A 17,779-nucleotide genomic window follows, 5' to 3' on the forward strand; every position below is an offset into this window, starting at 1 on the left:
AGTGCGATGGGCTCTTTTCTTGTCAAGTGTCAAGTTTCTTCTCAACCTTTAACTCTCTGTTTTGTCCCCCACCCCCTCTACCCACTAACTCACTCACTGCCCAAGAGATTGCCAATCACTTCAAAGACAAGATTGATGCAATTCGTGAGGATACCTCCACAGTGCGTACATCTTCCCCACCCAACATACCTTGCCTAACAGCACATTCAACACTCTCCTCTTTTGAATTGGCTACTACTGAAGAGGTTACAAAACTTTTCTCAGATGCAAAGTTAACCAATTGTCCCCTGGATTCTGTTCCCTCACAACTACTACGGTCACCCTCTTCTTCTATCCTATGCTCCCTCACTCACATCTTCAATCTCTCCTTCTCTAGTGGCACCTTCCCCTCCATTCTAAAACATGCGCAGATCACTCTCATACTTAAAAAGCCCTCACTGGACCCTACCAACCTGAACAACTTAAGACCCATCTCATTGCTCCCATTCACCTCTAAACTTCTAGAACGCTTAGTCTACAAACGTCTTAGCTCCTACCTCAGTGAAAATAACCTTCTTGACCCTTTACAGTCTGGCTTTTGCTCACAGCACTCCACAGAAACTGCTTTACTAAAACTCACTAATGATTTACTAACTGCTAAAACCAACAGCCAGTACTCCATACTCCTACTACTTAGCCTCTCTGCAGCCTTTGATACTGTTGACCACCCGCTCCTTCTCAATAAACTACATTCCCTTGGCCTCCGAGATTCTGCTCTATCCTGGTTCTCTGCCTATTTATCACAGCGCTCCTTCAGTGTCACCTAAAACTCTGTCTCCTCCTCTCCATTGCCCCTTTCTGTGGGGGTCCCCCAAGGCTCTGTTCTTGGACCCCTTCTCTTCTCTATCTACACCTCCTCCCTTGGTCACTTGATAACCGCCCACGGCTTCCAATACCACTTATACGCTAATGACACCCAAATCTATCTGTCTACTCCTCACCTCACTCCTTCAGTCTCCTCTCACATTACTAACATATCAGCATGGATGTTGCACCACTTCCTTAAACTAAATCTCTCTAAAACTAAGCTATTAATATTCCCCCCGCCCGTGCCCCCCCTCCATGACTTTGCCATCAAAATAAAAAATGCAACCATCAGTCCCTCCTCTCATGCCAGGGTACTAGGTGTAATCCTAGACTCTGACTTGTCATTTCAGCCTCAAATCCAATCGTTGTCAAAGGTTTGTAGAATTCACCTCCGTAAACATCTCTAAAATTCGCCCCTTTTTAACAAATGAAACCACCAAGCTCCTCATTCACTCCCTTGTTATCTCTCCCCTTGACTATTGCAACTCCCGTCTCATTGGCCTGCCTCTCCATAGGCTATACCCTCTTCAGTCTATCATGAATGCTGCTGCAAGACTTATCCACCTTACCAACCGATCGGTCTGTCAACCCTCTCCTCTAAACCCTACACTGGATCCCAATCACCCAGGAAATTAAATTCAAAATACTAACCACAACATACAAAGCCATTTACAACTCTGCCCCGAGCTACATCACCAATCTCGTCTCCAAATATCACCCAAATCGTCTTCTCCGCTCTTCTGAAGACCTCCTACTCTCAAGGTCTCTCGTCTCCTCCTCTAATGCTAATCTCCAGGATTTCTCCAGAGCCTCTCCCATCCTCTGGAACTCGCTACCTCCACCTGTCCGGCTATCCCCTAGTCTTGCTACCTTCAGGCGATCCCTGAAAACTCATCTCTTTGGGAAAGCCTATAACGTCTCTAACTAATATTTTACCACTTCCATCAGCTCATTCCCCACAGTTACAACCTTTTGTACCACCTGCCCCACCCTATTAGATTGTAAGCTCTTCTGAGCAGGGCCCTCTTAATCCTCCTGTATCTTATTGTATTATAACTGTATTGTCTCCCTTTTATATTGTAAAGCGCTGCATAAACTGTTGGCGCTATATAAATCCTGTATAATAATAATAATTACATTGTCTTATTCTTACCTGGTACTAAGAATGTAAGGGCTGACGCTTTGTCACGACAAATTTCCTCTACTTCCAAGTTGAAGTCGGTTCCGGTTCCTCTGATTCCTCCTGATCGTATTCTGGCTACAGTTCGCACCAGTCTTTCTTCTCCTTCGGGTGACAAAATTCTTGCTGCTCAGGTCCATGCTCCTCCTGGGAAACCTTGTGACCGATGCTTTGTCCCAGAGAGTCTCTGTACTGCCGTGCTCCAGACTTACCATTCTCCCAAGGCAGCTGGACACCCTGGGAAGAATCAACTCGTTTGGGCCATTTTCCAACTAATCTGGTGGCCTAGTCTACGGGCTGATGTTACCGCCTTCGTAGCTGCCTGTTTCATGTGTGCTCAGAGTAAGACTCCACGACACCTTCCAGTGGGCCTTGTCAGTCCTGTCTACTTAAGCCGTCCAGTCCAGAAGAGTTCTGCCTTCGCCTTTGTCAACATCAGAGACTTTCTCCTGCATTCCTGTTGAAGACTTGCTCGGCTGACGTTGCTTCTGGCTCCTGATCCTGCTTGCTGTACTACTACATTTATCTCTGGCTCTCTGACATTGGCTTGGCTGACTACCCGATCCAGTTACTGAACTCTGGCTTGTTTTGACTACGCTTACTCTGTTTACCTTTTTATTATTATTAAACAAGTGTGATTTAACTAAACTTCTGTCTCGGTCATATTCATGGTTCCTGATAGTAGCCTCTTAGCAAGCCACAACCCACAAAATGACAGTTGTTTATCTCTCAGCATGCTGACAGTAATCAGCCATAACCAGCCTTCAAAACAGATGGCATATGCCAGAAACAGGTTGTTCAGTTTCTCTGGCCTTCCACAGTACATCTGCACTGATTAACTTCTTCCACCCCTGGGACTTAGGACAGTTTAACACCACAGAGATGCAGCCTACAAACATGTGGCAGCACAGTGGCCAACAGGTTAGCACTTCTGCCTAGCAGCACTGAGTTTCTTGGTTCGAATCCCAATCTCGCTCACTGGCTAGTGGTTTCTATGTTCTTCCTCTGTTGTGCTGTAAACGTTTTTTTTTCACCAGTGATGACATTTTTTGATGGGTTTCACATAATGCAACCCCAAGTGTGGGTTTGCACCAAATCTAGAACCTGGGTGTTTGCCCCAGATATGGATGTATAAGCCTGGTGTAATCCTGCACACATACAATATTTTAATGTTGTATGCTGATGATGAATGCGCTTTGTCACCAATTTGTGCAAAGCAGCCCTCACAAAGTTGTAATTTCCTGTTTTGGACCCTCCACATGCCCAACAATGTACAAGTTTAATTTGGACATTTTTGGAATCACTGATCATGGACAGAGCCTTGGACATTTGTTATTTTGAGGTTAACCTTGCACAGATATCTATGCTGATGCATTTTTTCATAAAGAGTGTGTGTTCCTGATGAGCAGGTGTTCGCACTTGAGGCATACACGAAGAGACAGAATCAATTACACTGGTGGCTATGTCCTTTACTGGGTGGGTCTGTTAGCAATCCTTTAGACCAGGGATATGCAATTAGCGGACCTCCAGCTGTTGCAGAACTAGAAGTCCCATGAGGCATAGCAAGACTGACAGCCACAAGCAAGACACCCAGAGGCAGAGGCTTGATAGGACTTGTAGTTTTGCAACAGTTGGAGGTCCACTAATTGCATATCCCTGCTTTAGACCAAACAGTTTTTTTCAGTTGTGGCAAATGTGTGATTTCCAAGACATCCAAAAACAGGAAAAGGAAAACAACCTCCCTCAGCTCACAATTTCAGGGGAGGTTGTTTGAAATCAAAAAATTCATCATCTGTGGGACCACACACGTCACCTCTCTTTTGTCCTGTCCTGTGGTCTCCAATATGTGGGGAGGACCACAAGGAAATTTGTAATAGTGCTCAGGGAGCATGTCACTAGAATTAAAAGGGTTATAAGCATCACAGTTTGTCTAACCACTTTAGATCGTTTCATAATAGAGATCAAAGGTGCCTCACATTCTGTGTGATAGATAGAGTGGAGGAGCATTGGAGAGGATCCAACCTTAAAAGGGCTATCTCACAGAATAAGACCCAATGGATCCATAGGCTTCATACTTTAAGTCCTCATGGTTTTAAAGTGACACTAAAAGGTAATTAAAAAAAAAAAAAACAAACATGTCATACTTACCTCCACACTGTGCAGCTTGTTTTGCACACAGTGGCCCCGATTCTGGTCTTCTGGGGTCCCTCGGCGGCTTTCTCGGCTCCTCCCCACATCAGATAACCCCCTGGAAGAAGCGCTCTCCCAGGGGGTTACCTTGCGGGCTCGCTCCCGAGTCCAGCATTTGGCATTCATAGACACTGAATGCAGGACTCGGCCACATCATTGGATTTGACTGATAGCAGCGGGAGCCAATGGCTGCGCTGCTATCAATCTATCCAATCAACAGCAGAGAACTGCCTAGCAAAGAGAAGGCTGTGGGATAAGTTCGAGCGTTCAGGTAAGTAAAACGGGGGGTTGGGGGCCGATCACTGACAGGTGTTTTTTCACAACCCCTTTAACATTGAGCTGGATTTCAATTGTTTTTTGTCCAATTGGTAACACTATTTAAAGGGTTTTTTCTTCATCTATGTCGATTATGTACTTTTGATATTTTCATTTTATTTTTAATTTTCATTTTAATTTTAATTTTTACTTTATTTTATTTTTATTTAATTTAATTTTTTTATATTTTATTTAAATTTTATTTTTATTTATTTTCATTTTATTATATGTTATTTTTTATTATTCTATCTAATTTCTATTCAATCAAATTGAATTTTGTCATTTTATAATTATGTATTGGAAATCTTTTGGGGTGTCTATAGCATTATGTTTTGCTGTAATATGTCAGCCAAATTGGCGTGTTTGCTATTACGGCTTTGTTGTATATATTACGCCTTTTTTACTTATATTAAAGATTTTGATTTATCTAGCAACAGGAAATTATGTTACTAAGGAGGAAGTTGGTGTATGTTTACACCAATCGTAATTGGTCTCTTCCTTCTCCCTAGAGGGAGGAGTGATCTTCCCTCGGATATAAATTGATTGCAAGGAACCGGAAGTGATGTCCATATTTTATCCTAGCGGTATTTCACTATGAGCTCTCTCTTTGTTTCCCCATCTATGGAGTATGGCGTATCCTTTCAGTCATAAAGCAACCCATCTGGAGAAGCCTTTGAGCAATCATCCTACATACCCCAGATCAAGAGATCACAGCCAATTTGACCCCTAGACTGTAAAGCTGAGGATCCATTGTTTCTGGTGAGTGGGGTCATCGAAGGGGGAGTGTTGGCACCTCACACATTTTTCAAGTTAGGAGCATCATTGCACTTTATTCTATCATCATATGAGCACCAAGCACTTTCATGATTTGTATAGAATTGCTTATATTATAATATATATTTTTGCTTGCATATTGATTTGTATAGCACAAGCATACTGATTTATATGGTATCAGTCACTATATAATGAAATTGTTTATAATATTACATTCTGCTGGTGCTGTTTCTTATTTTTTTTTCACTGATTAAGGTTCTAGCACCTTTGCACAGTTGATGCAGTTTTGAATTCATTATTGGTGCACCTTAGCACGAGTTTTATTTAGTTTTAGTGTTTAACCGCTTGCCGACCAGCGAACGCCGATGTACGTCAGCAGAATGGCACTGGTAGGCAAAAGGGCGTACAGGTACGTCCCCTTTAAGAAGCGGTGTCGGACTTGATGTCCGCCGGGTGCCCGCGATCGTGTCATGGAGAGGAAGAACAGGGAGATGCTTTTGTCTCATCGAGAGCTGTGATCACTGTCCTATGTGTTTAAGTCCAGCCCCCTAACAGTTAGAATCACTCCCTAGGACACACTTAACCTCTTCACTGCCCCCTAGTGCTTAACCCCTTCACTGCCAGTGTCATTTACACAGTAATCAATGCATTTTTATAGCATTGATCGCTGTATAAATGACAATGGTCCCAAAATAATGTCAAAAATGTCCGATGTGTCCGCCATAATGTTACAGTCCCGAAAAAAAAAAAAGCCATAAAACTATCCCTTATTTTGTAGACGCTATAAATTTAGCACAAACCAATCAATTTGTTTATTGCGATTTTTTTTTACCAAAAATATGTATTAGAATACATATTGGCCTAAACTGAGGAAAAAAAAATTTTTTTTTTATATATATTTTTGGGGGATATTTATTATAGCAAAAAGTAAAAATATTGCGTTTTTTTCAAAATTGTTGGTCTTTTTTTGTTTATAGCGCAAAAAATAAAAACCGCAGAGGTGATCAAATGCCACCAAAAGAAAACTCTATTTGTGGGAAAAAAGGACCTCAATCTTTGTTTGGGTACAACGTCGCAAGACCGCGCAATTGTCAGTGCGAAATCACAAAACGTGCTCTGGTCAGGAAGGGGGTAAAATCCTCCGTGCCTGAAGTGGTTAAGGTTATTTAAAGGCCTGCATTTGTGGTGGGTGTTAGGCCTAAGAACCAGGCCAGGCCAGAATCTTTCTTTGCAGTGTGTATATTGGGTTACAAATAGTTTTTTGTGTGTTTTTTTTTTTTTTGGGGGGGTGTGCATAATTCCTGACCCACACCCCACTAGGGCTGTTTAATTATTGCTTCTAAATCTCACATGTTAGACTTACAACTGCTATGTAATGGTTTAGATGAAAAGGAAGGTTCTTGCTAATTCATTCCTGCTGTGTGTGTCAATGTGGTTTGTGTGCTGCCTTTTGGCTTTTGTATTTATCTTTTCTGTTTTTGCTTTTGATAATCCTGCCATTTAACTTTTTAGGGGTTTGCAGCAAGGACTTCTGGTTACCACAAAGGTTTGTCATGGTTGTTGTTAGCTTGATTTGTAGCCCTGCTGTTTATACTTATGTTGAAATAAAAAGTTGATTGTTTTTTGCTTTATGTTTAACTTTTGCAGACTCTAAATACATATTTTATAAGTGCAAACTATTTATACCCCTTAAAAGCTGTTTTAAATCTACGTGCATACAAAAGTATTTGGTTATGCACACGCAATCTTCTCTTGCTGCTGTCGCTCCTGCCGTCATCTTCTCCTGCTGCTGTCTCGCCCGGTCCCGTCTCTCTCACCGCCATATTCTCCTGCCACCATCTTCTCCCGTTGCTGTGTTCTTCCTCACTGCTGATTACTTACTAAAAAAAAAAAAAAAAACCACACAAGGGGCTGGCTCTCCGGGTGACATCATCGACTGGCCATGCCCCACAGCTAGATAAGAGATGCCAGACAGCGGGCGACAACACAATGGAGGAAGACAGCCACAGAGCGAGAGCAGCTTTTTAAAATGTATTTAGAGTTTAACCGGCGGCGAGGAAGAACAGAGCAGCAGGTGAAGACAGTGGCAGGAGAGACCGCACCGGGAGAGACAGTGGCAAGAGAAGACAGCTCAGGGAGAAGACAGCTCAGAGCCATTTTACAATAAAGGACTTGTCAAAAACTGGCTCTTGTTTTCTTTTTACATTTCACTGCTTTTTGGGGTGAATGGGTAGGGGTACGATTTAACCCAATACCCAGTCACATAGGTGGGGGCGGGATCTGGGGCCACCTTGTTAAAGGGGGCTTCCAGATTCCGATAAGACCCCCGCTCGCAGACCCTGACAACCACAGCCCAGGGTTGTCGGGAAGAGGCCCTTGTCCCCATCCCTGCCCCAAAGCACCCACCCCATTCATGTTGAGGGCATGCGGCCTGGTATGATTCAGGAGGGGGGTGCTCCTCCCTTTCCTGACCTCCAGGCTACATGCTCGGATAAGAGTCTGGTATGGATTTGGGGGGGGGCTACGCCATTTTTTAAAATACATTTTGGCATGGGGGGTCCCCTAAGAATACATACTAGACCTGAAGGGCCTGGAATGGACTTGCGGTGGGGGGGGGGGCATTTTTTTCACAGTTTGTTTTTGCTGGCATTTTTTCTTTTATACATTCAGCTGTGAGTAGGGAACCCCGCTGACAGCTGGTGACTCATCAGTTGTTAAGGATGCGGCGGCCGGCTTTCCGGTCCCTTGCTTAGCAAGGGTGCCCCCAGATCCCAGCCCCCTCTTATGTGAATGAGGGGGGTACATAGTACCCCTACCCATCCACCCAAAAAAGTAGTGTAGTGTGACAAAAGACAATAGCCAGTTTTTGACAAGTCCTTTATTAAAAATATCTTCTTTTCCTGCTTCTTCCTCCGGTCTTCTCCTTCCCCCGAAGGCCATTTTGTGTTATTGATACATGTCCACCAGGGCAGTACTCAGACCCCCATACCCCTTTTATGGGCAATTACTTGCATATAAGCCTTCAAAATGGGCACATTTGATTTTTCCAGTCTGAGTGCTGCCAGCATTGCTGCAGAGGTTAAAGGGGTGGGGGATTGGCCTGTCGGTGCTCAGACCATACGCTGCACACTGCATCAAACCGGTCTGCATTGCTGTCATCCCAGAAGGAAGCCTCTTCTAAAGATGATGCACATAAAAGCCTGCAAACTTTTTGCTGAAGACAAGCAGACTAAGGACATGGATTATTGGAACCATGTCCTGTGGTCTGATGAGACCAATATAAACTTATTTGGTTCAGATGGTTTCAAGTGTGTGTGGTGGCAACCAGGTGAGGAGTACAAAGACAAGTGTGTCTTGCCTACAGTCAAGCATGGTGGTGGGAGCAGCCTGGTCTGGGGCTGCATGAGCGCTACCGGCACTGGGGAGCTACAGTTCATTGACATCAACATGATAACGACCCCAAGCAGACCTCCAAGATGACCACTGCCTTGCTAAAGAAACTGAAAGTAATGGTGATGAACTGGCCAAGCATGTCTCCAGACCTAAACCCTATTGAGTATCTGTGGGGCATCCTCCAACAGAAGATGGAGGTGCACAAGGTCTCCAACATCCACCTGCTCCGTGATGTCGTCATGGAGAAGTGGAAAAGGACTCCAGTGGCAACCTGTGAAGTTCTGGTGAACTGCATGCCTAAGAGGGTTAAGGCAGTGCTGGAAAATAATGGTGGCCACACAAAATGTTGACACTTTGGGCCTAATTTTGACATTTTCACTTAGGGGTGTACTCACATTTGTTGCCAGCGGTTTAGACATTAATGGCTGTGTGTTGTTATTTTGAAGGGACAGCAAATTTACACTGTTATACAAGCTGTACACTCACTACTTTACATTGTAGCAAAGTGTAATTTCTTCAGTGTTGTCACATGAAAAGGTATAATAAAATAATTACAAAAATGTGAGGAGTGTACTCACTTTTGTGAGATACTGCATGTATATGTACAGTTATGGGCAAAATTTTTATTTTGGCCAGAAAATTGTTGCAATTACAAATGTTTAGACATTGTCATGTTTATTTCTTTTGTTTGTATTGGTATGACTCAAACATGTGGAGACACAAAGTCAAATCTGACACATTCAACGCAAAACTCCAAAAATGGACTGGGCAAAATGATCGGTACCTTCTCAAAATTGTGGGTAGTAATTGCATTCCAAATTTGTGAAGCTCCTGTAATTTGTAGACATGTGCAGAATGCAAAAATTTGCTTAGTTTCATCTCGTTTTGATTCGTTATTTTCATAAATTTGTTTTGTTAAATTCATTTAATCCATTTATTCCGTGGTTTGTTTTGTTCGTTCGTATTCAAATTGATTTGAATTTTTCATAATTCAAATATTTTTCGAATTCAAAAAAGTTTTCAAATTCAAAAAATGTTCAAAATTGTTTTGAATTGGATTAGTTTTCAATTTGTTTTCCGATGTCCAAAGAGAATAAAAAGAAGATAAAGGAATAGAATAGAATATAACAGAAAATATAACAGAAAATACAAGAATAGAATATAATAGCGTAAAACAGAACAAAATAGAATAGAAAATAAAAGAATAGAAATGAATAGAATAGAAACACAACAGAATAAAAAAATAATAGAATAAAATAGAAAAAGATATAACCATCTTCTAAAATTCGAATAGAAAAGAATAGAGTGCAAAAGAATAGAATTAAAAAAAGAATAGAATAGAAAGATTGGAATTGGTATTTTATGAATGAGATTATGAGTAAAGTATTAATATTTTGTATAATGTTAAACTTAATACAATTTTAATAATAAATAAAAAAAGAATGGATTAGAAAGAGTATAATCATTTCCCAAAATTCAAAAAGAATCAATTCTAATTTGAATAGAATAGAAAATAATAGATTAGAATAGAAAAGAACAGAATCATATAGAACAAAATAGAATAAGATAGAAAAATAATAGAATGGTTATATTCTCTCTAGTCTATTTGTTTATTCTATTCTATTTATTCTATTATTTTCTATTCTATCCTTTTCTATTCAAAATTCGAATTTCAGAAGATGGTAATATTCATTCTATTCCATTATAGTCTATTCTATTATTTTATATTCCATTCTTTTATTATGTATTCAAATTAGAATTTATTCTATTTGAAATTTGAATTTCAGAAGATGGTTATATTCTATTTTATTGTATTTTTTTTTTATTCTATTCTATTCTTTTCTATTATATTTTTTCTTTTATATTCCTTTATTTTCTATTCTATTTTATTCTCTTTGGAAATTAGAAAACAAATTGAAAACTATTGGAATTTGAAATTTTTTCGAATTCTGAAAACAGAAAATTTGTCCAAATTTCAATTCAGAACGAAACGAACTGCACATGTCTAGTAAGTTGCAATTAAACTCTCCTGTATCAATTAACAGGTGCTGACAATATATAAATCATACCGGCAACCAGTAAAAATGGACTCAATCTTTCTGTTGTCTCTGTGCGCCACATGGAGCATGGAGAAAAGAAAGAGAAGCAAAGAATTGTCTGAGGATTTGAGAACAAAAATTGTGGAGAAGCATTGACACTCTCAAGATTACAAGTCCATCTCCAGAGATCTTAATGTTTCTGTGTCCACTCTGCCCATCATTGTCAGGAAGTTTACAGCCCATGGCTCTGTAGCTAATCTCCCTGAACGTGGGCGAAGGAGAAAAAAAAAAAAATCAAATCAATAAAAGATTGTTTGAATGGTGGATAAAGAACCTGAGTCAACTTCCAGACAAATTCAAGCTGACCTTCGGGCACAGGGTACAACTGTGTCAGCTCGCACTATGCGTCTCCATCTCAATAAAAAGAAGCGCTATGGTAGGAGACCCAGGAGGACCCCACTGTTGACACAGAAACATTAAAAAGCCAGATTACAGTATGCCAAAATTTACCTGAGGAGGCCAAAATCCTTTTAGGAAAATTCTGTGGACTGACGAAACAAAATTTCGTAAGGCCCATCATTCTACTGTTTTCAGAAAAAGAAATGTGGCCTTTAAAGAAAATAATACAGTCCCTCTAGTCACAGATGGTGGAGGTTCACTGATGTTTTTGGGTTGCTTTGCTGCTTCAGGAACTGGATGTCTTAACCGTGTGCATGACATTATGAAACCTGAAGACTACCATAGAATTATGGGATGCAATGTAGGGCCGGTGTCAGAAAGTTGGGTCTCCGTCAGAGGTTACGGGTCTTACAGCAGGACAATGATACAATGCACATGTCAAAAAGCACCCAGAATTGACAAAGTGCTGGAGAGTACTGAAATGCCAGAAATGAGTCCACATTTAAATCCCATAGAACACCTGTGGAGAGATCTCAAAACACCAGCTGGGAAAAGGAACCCTTCCATTCTGAGAGACCTGGAGCAGTTAGCGAAAGAAGAGTGGTCCAAAATTCCAGTAGAGAGGTGTAAGAAACTCATTGATGGTAACAGAAATTTGATTGATGGTTACAGTTATTTTTTCCAAGGGGTATCCTACCAATAATTAAATTGAAGGTGCCAATAATTTTATCCAGTCCATTTTTGGAATATTGTGTGGATAGTGTCAGATTTGGCTTTTTGTTTCAACACTTTTTTGTGTCTTAACAATACAAACAAAAGGAATAAACATGAGAATGCCTAAACATTTGTAATTGCAACAATTTTCTGGATGAAGTGGTGCATCTGACAGAAATGCAGGGGTGCCAATATTTTGGCCATGACTGTATATGTGTGAGATAGAAGGCACTGCTACATTGGACTGTTATGCCTCGTACACACGATCGACTTTCCGACAACAAAACCATGGACTTTTGTCCGAAGGGTGTTGGCTCAAACTTATCTTGCGGTCACACAAATGTTGGCCAACAATTATGAAAGTAGTGACGTAGTACTTGGTTTTTCAGCTTTTTAGCGCCACCCTTTGGGCTCCTTCTGCTAATTTTGTGTTAGTTGAAGTTTGGTGAGTGTTGATTCGCGCTTTTCTTTTCACGTTTTTCATTTAGCACTTTTCAGTTTGTTTCTGAAGGGCTGTTCGTCAACCAGCCATGTTGCAGAATCGGAGTGAATAACGTGTTATTTATTATTGGCCTTGGAGTTATTGCTTTGACATTTTTTTTTGCTGAATAATGATTTGATTTGGTATATTTTCTATATTTTTGACTGCATAGAATGCACTTTTTGGTTAGGTTCTATTGGCAGATAGCATGTCTAATTTTTTTTTTTTTTAATGCACAATAAAAAAATTGTGTAGAATAATACTTGGCTATGTGTTTTACTTCAAACGACAGTTTGGGAGTAAGGCAGTTACATTTTAAAAAATACAATGTAAAATTGACAAGGGACACAAACATAGTTGTATCTTTGATCTTAAAAGCTACAGGATAATGGTGTTGTGGTAACTTGCACAAATAAAAAACATAACAATAATATTATTCTTGATATCACTAGAAAAAAAAAAAGCCTTGCAATAACTCCATCAGTATCACCAGCAAAGCAGCTTCATTATCCCATTAAAGAAGAAAAGAATTGTGCGCTGCATTTGGAGGTTTCATAATTTGCCACGTCACGAATGTTAATTCTCCATTACAAACGCTAGTTTACAAGACCGACCACTTCTGCTTCCGAGCATGTGTGTTTGTACTTTGGACTTTTGTCCAACGGACTTGTGTACTAGGGATGAGCCTGATGTTCGAGTTGAACGTAAGCCGAACAGCGAACAATATGAGGTGTTTGCGGCAAATTTGAAAGCTGCCGGAAGACCGTTAAAGTCTATGGGACACTAGCATGAAAGATCAAAAGTGCTAATTTTAAAGGCTTATATGCATGTTATTATCATAAAAAGTGTTTGGGGACCTGGGCCCTGTCCCAGGGGACATGGATCAATGCAAATTTTTTTTTTTAAAAATGTCAATTTTTTCAGGAGCAGTGATTTTTTTTAATGCTTAAAGTGAAACAATAAAAATGAAATATTCCTTTAAATATCATGCCTGGGGGGGTGTCTATAGTATGCCTGTAAAGTGGCACATTTTTCCCGTGTTTAGAACAGTACCACAGCATAGCATTTCTAAAGTAAAAAATGTCATTTAAAACTGCACCCGGCTGTAATCAATGGTCAGGTCTTGGCTATATAGATACAGATAATTGAAAAAAAAGAGCATGGGATCCCCCCGTTCATTACCAGGCCCTTTGGGTCTGGTATGAATATTAAGGGGAACCCCGAATCAAAAAAAAAAAAAAAAATTGCGTGCCCCCCCCCAAAATCCATACCAGGCCCTTCGGGTCGGATATGGAAATTAAGGGGAACCCTGTGCCAAATTAATAAAAAAAAAATGGCGTAGGGGTCCCCCAAAATCCATACCAGACCCTTATCCAAGCACACAACCTGGCAAGCCACAGGAAAAGAGGGGGGTCAAGAGAGCGTGCCCCCTCCTGAACCGTACCAGGCCACATGCCCTCAACATGGGGAGGGTGCTTTGGGGTAGCCCCCCAAAGCACCTTGTCCCCATGTTGATAGGGACAAGGGCCTCATCCCCGCAACCCTCGCCCAGAGGTTGTGGGGGGTCTGTGAGTGGGGGGCTTTAACAAGGGGACCCCCAAACCCCGGCCTCCCCCTTGTGTGAATTGGTAACGTGTACAAATGTACCCCTACCATTTCACAAAAAAAGTGTCAAAAATTATAAAAAAAGATAAGAGACAGCTTGGGACAAGTCCTTTTATAAAAAAATAAAAATGTCCCAACTGACCGAAAAAAAAAGCCACAAAACGACCAGCCTCCATGGGAGGCTCCTGCCACCCTGTGACAGCTCTTATGTAACTGAGGGCGAGGCCACCCTGTGCCATAACCGGGTGACCCCGCCCCCCTCTGACGCACAGGGGTTTCCCATGGCATCCGAGGGGGCGTGGTCACCCGTTTACATCACCGGGTGGCCCTGCCCACTCTCACGCCACGGGAAAGCCCCCGTGTGTGTTTTACCATTTTGACACTTTTTTTGTGAAATAGTAGGGGTACATTTGTGCCCAGTTACCAATTCACAAAGGTGGGGGAGGCCGGGATCTGGGGGTCCCCTTGTTAAAGGTGGCTTCCAGATTCCAATAATCCCCCACCCGCAGACCCCCACAACCAATGGGCAAGGGTTGTGGGGATGAGCCCCTTGTCCCCATCAACATGGGGACAAGGTGCTTTGGGGGGCTACTGCTGACTACTGCTATAGACACCCCCCAGTCACAATATTTAAAGGAATATTTCATTTTTATTGTTTCACGTTAAGCATTAAAAAAAAAAAAAAATCACTGCTCCCGAAAAAAACGTCCGTTTTTAAAAAAAGGTCCCCAAACATTTTTTATGACAATAACTTGCATATAAGCCTTTAAAATTAGCAGATTTGATTATTTATGTTCGTGTCCCATAGACTTTAACGGTGTTAGTGTGTTCTGCTGCGAACCGAACAGCAGGGTGTTCGGCTTATCCCTATTGTGTACACACGATTGGAAAATATGACAAAACACATTGTTTGTCGGAAAATTTGAAGACACACTAGCCAACATTTGTTGGCGGAAAGTCTGACAACAATTGTCCTATGGAGCATACACACGGTCGGATTTTCAGCCAACAGCCTGACATCCAATATTTCCCAATCGTGTGTACGGGGCTTTAGTCTCCAGATTTGGAGTAAAATTTGCTGAGGTCACTACTGTACTGTTCTCCTTGCTGGAGGCCCTGATGTAAGAATGCAAAGCTGTGCCTCTGATGGGTGCTGAAAAAAGCAGAGTTAGTCAGTATCAGTAATGGGGAAAGATCAATTGCTGGGAGACCACAGACAATGCTGGTGACTTTCTCCCTGTACTGATGACTTGCCCCCATATGACTTTTTTAGGCCCCTTTCACACTTGTATGACTTGTCCTACAACTTGGGACTGAAATGTCACATGACAAGTCGTTCCCCATGATTTCCAATGACAACCATTCATATTAGTATGACTTCAAGTTGTGCCAACTTCAAAGTAGTGCCTGTACTACTTTAGTCCAACGTTGTTCCTACTTCTGACCACTGAATATAACTGAAGTTGGATCAAAGTTGGAATGCCCTCTTAACTGATCTGACTTTGGCATGCAACTTGTGCTCTGATGATCTTGAAGGGGAACTCCATGCCAAAAAAAAAAAAAAAAACACACAGCATGGGTTCCCCCTCCAAGAGCATACAAGGCCCTTCGGTCTGGTATGGATTTTAAGGAAACCCTCATGCCAAAATCCATACCAGACCCTTATCCAAGCACACAGCCTGACAGGTCAGAAAAGAGGGTTGGGAGTGGGAAAGAGCGTTGAGTCAACATCGGAAGAAGAACAGAGGGAGAAGACAGCGGAGAAGACCTGGCAAAAGTGCAAGAAGACAGCAGAAAAGACCCAGCAGAGGCAGAAGACAGTGGACAGAGGGAGAAGACCTGGAGAGGGCTAGACGACATCAGTGGAGAAGACCCGGAGAGGGGAGAAGAAATCAGAAGCAATACCGGAGCTGCCTTAAAAAATTACTTTTTATTTTTGTGTTTTATTTTTGACACTTTTTTTTTTTTTTTTTTTTTTTTTTTTTTTTTTTAGGTGAATGGGGAGGGATACAATGTACCCGATACTCATTCACATAGGGTGGGGGGGCTTCCAGATTCCTATAAGCTTCCCGCCCACAGACCCCAACAACCAACAGCCAGGATTTTCGAGCAGAAGGCCTTGTCCTCATCAACATGGGTACAAGGTGCTTTTGGGTGGGGTGCGCAGGGCCCCCCTGCCCCAAAGCACCCACCACCCCATGTTGAGGGCATGCAACCTGGTACAGTTCAAGGGGGGCTCTCGCTCGTCCCCACCCCCTTTCTTGACCTGCCGCGCTGTGTGCTCGGATAAGAGTCTGGTATGGATTTCGGGGGACCCTCATGCAGTTTTTTCGGCGTTTGGGTTCCCGTTAAAATCCATACCAGACCGAAGGGCCTGGTATGCTCTTGGAGGGGGAACCCATGCTGTTTTTTTTTTTACATTGTGCGTGGAGTTCCCCCTAAAAGATTAATACCAGACAGTGTCTGGTATTATCGGGGATCAAAGTTGGATCCCTGTTCATTGAAGTCGGATACATGTTGGGCTTCAAGTCGCAGGGCAAAGTTGGATCCACAGTCGTAGCACTGTCGTGTCGTACCAGTGTGAAAGGGGCCTAAGGCACATATTCTAGAGCTCAGTTCCTCTTTAATACAGCTGCATGTAGCCAACTTTTTTACTGTGCTTTCCCCAAAGGTCCCCCAATTAGTTTTTAACGTACCTTATCAAACCACGGCTTAAGAGGTGTGTTATTAAATAACTGATCCATTCTGAGAGGGAAGAGGTAAACATTGCTAAACGATGACAGGGTTGGAAATTGTTGTCTTGCTCTCTTCTCATCTTCTTCTGTGATAATATCCTCGAGTCCTTTCATGAAGAAGGCCACCGGTCGGTCAGGGTAGACTCGTGCGGCTGATTCAATGGCACAAAGTACCAGGGATGGTGCATTCATTCTGTCAGTGGTCTCCATAAATAAGATTCCATTTCCTTTTCTTAGAATGGTGTTTGCATTGAAAGAATTGAAAGTTTCATTTTCTAACAGGTTGAATGTTCCTTTAGTGTTGTCTGAGTTTGTGAAGTAATTGGAGATAAGGAAATGAAAAATGAAATTGCCTTTATATTTAAAGGATGTCCTGCTAATATAGCCTATAGTGAATATCATCACAAATATGGTAAATATTCTTAGTTCTTTCAGCATGGCTATGGAGTGCAATGGTTGAGCTACAAGAAGAACAGAATTATGTTATATAAAATCCAAAGTGCACATTTATTAAAGAAATGTTTGGGTCACTGCTTATTGCAACAGAGCAAGAAGATGTGGCATCACAGCAGTATGTTTGTTCCTAGGTATTCCCACAACCCAAAAACAAAAATGAAATATATTTCAGCTTATCAGTCCTTATAGTGTATGTGGCACCTACGTTCATTTTCTTTCACAAGCAAGTACAGAAAAATACCCATTGATCCTGCCTGAAATCTAATGGCCTTGAAACTTCCTGTACACTGAAATCTCTAACAAAGTTCTCTGCCTTCCAAGTTTAATTCTGTGAATTGCAAAACACCTTCCCTCTGTATAATGGAGATGAGGAGAGGGGGATGTGTCATGTAGTCCTAACCCACTTCCTGTCTTGTTGTGACAAAGCTATCCTTCATTGACATAGCTGGGTACTCACTGGGTCTTGCCTAGATACTCAAGCTAACCAGTGTTCCTTCCAGATCTCTCAGAAGTTGGGAGTTTCCTCCGGCTCTGTCACTGAAATTTGAGGAATTTCATTTGTGCATAGCTCAAGACACAGCTTTTCTTCTTGCACGTAGGCAAGTGCAGTATACTCTATCCACTGAAGATGGTGCTTGTCTGCAGCGGCAAT

The 17,779-nt window shown here is 41.7% G+C and overlaps 1 protein-coding gene across 1 annotated transcript in view; it reads right to left on the reverse strand.

The window, feature by feature from the left end:
• The window catches only part of LOC141139090 (alpha-1,4-N-acetylglucosaminyltransferase-like), a 44,774-nt gene extending 27,665 nt beyond the window's left edge, over window positions 1-17,109 (reverse strand). Inside the window, exon 1 of the mRNA XM_073624900.1 lies at window positions 16,633-17,109. Coding sequence (XP_073481001.1) covers window positions 16,633-17,109 — 477 coding nt within the window. The remainder of the gene's footprint in view (window positions 1-16,632) is intronic.
• Window positions 17,110-17,779: the final 670 nt, after the last annotated feature.

Source organism: Aquarana catesbeiana, linkage group LG04, assembly GCF_042186555.1.
Source record: "Aquarana catesbeiana isolate 2022-GZ linkage group LG04, ASM4218655v1, whole genome shotgun sequence".
NCBI classification, from domain to species: Eukaryota; Metazoa; Chordata; class Amphibia; order Anura; family Ranidae; genus Aquarana; species Aquarana catesbeiana.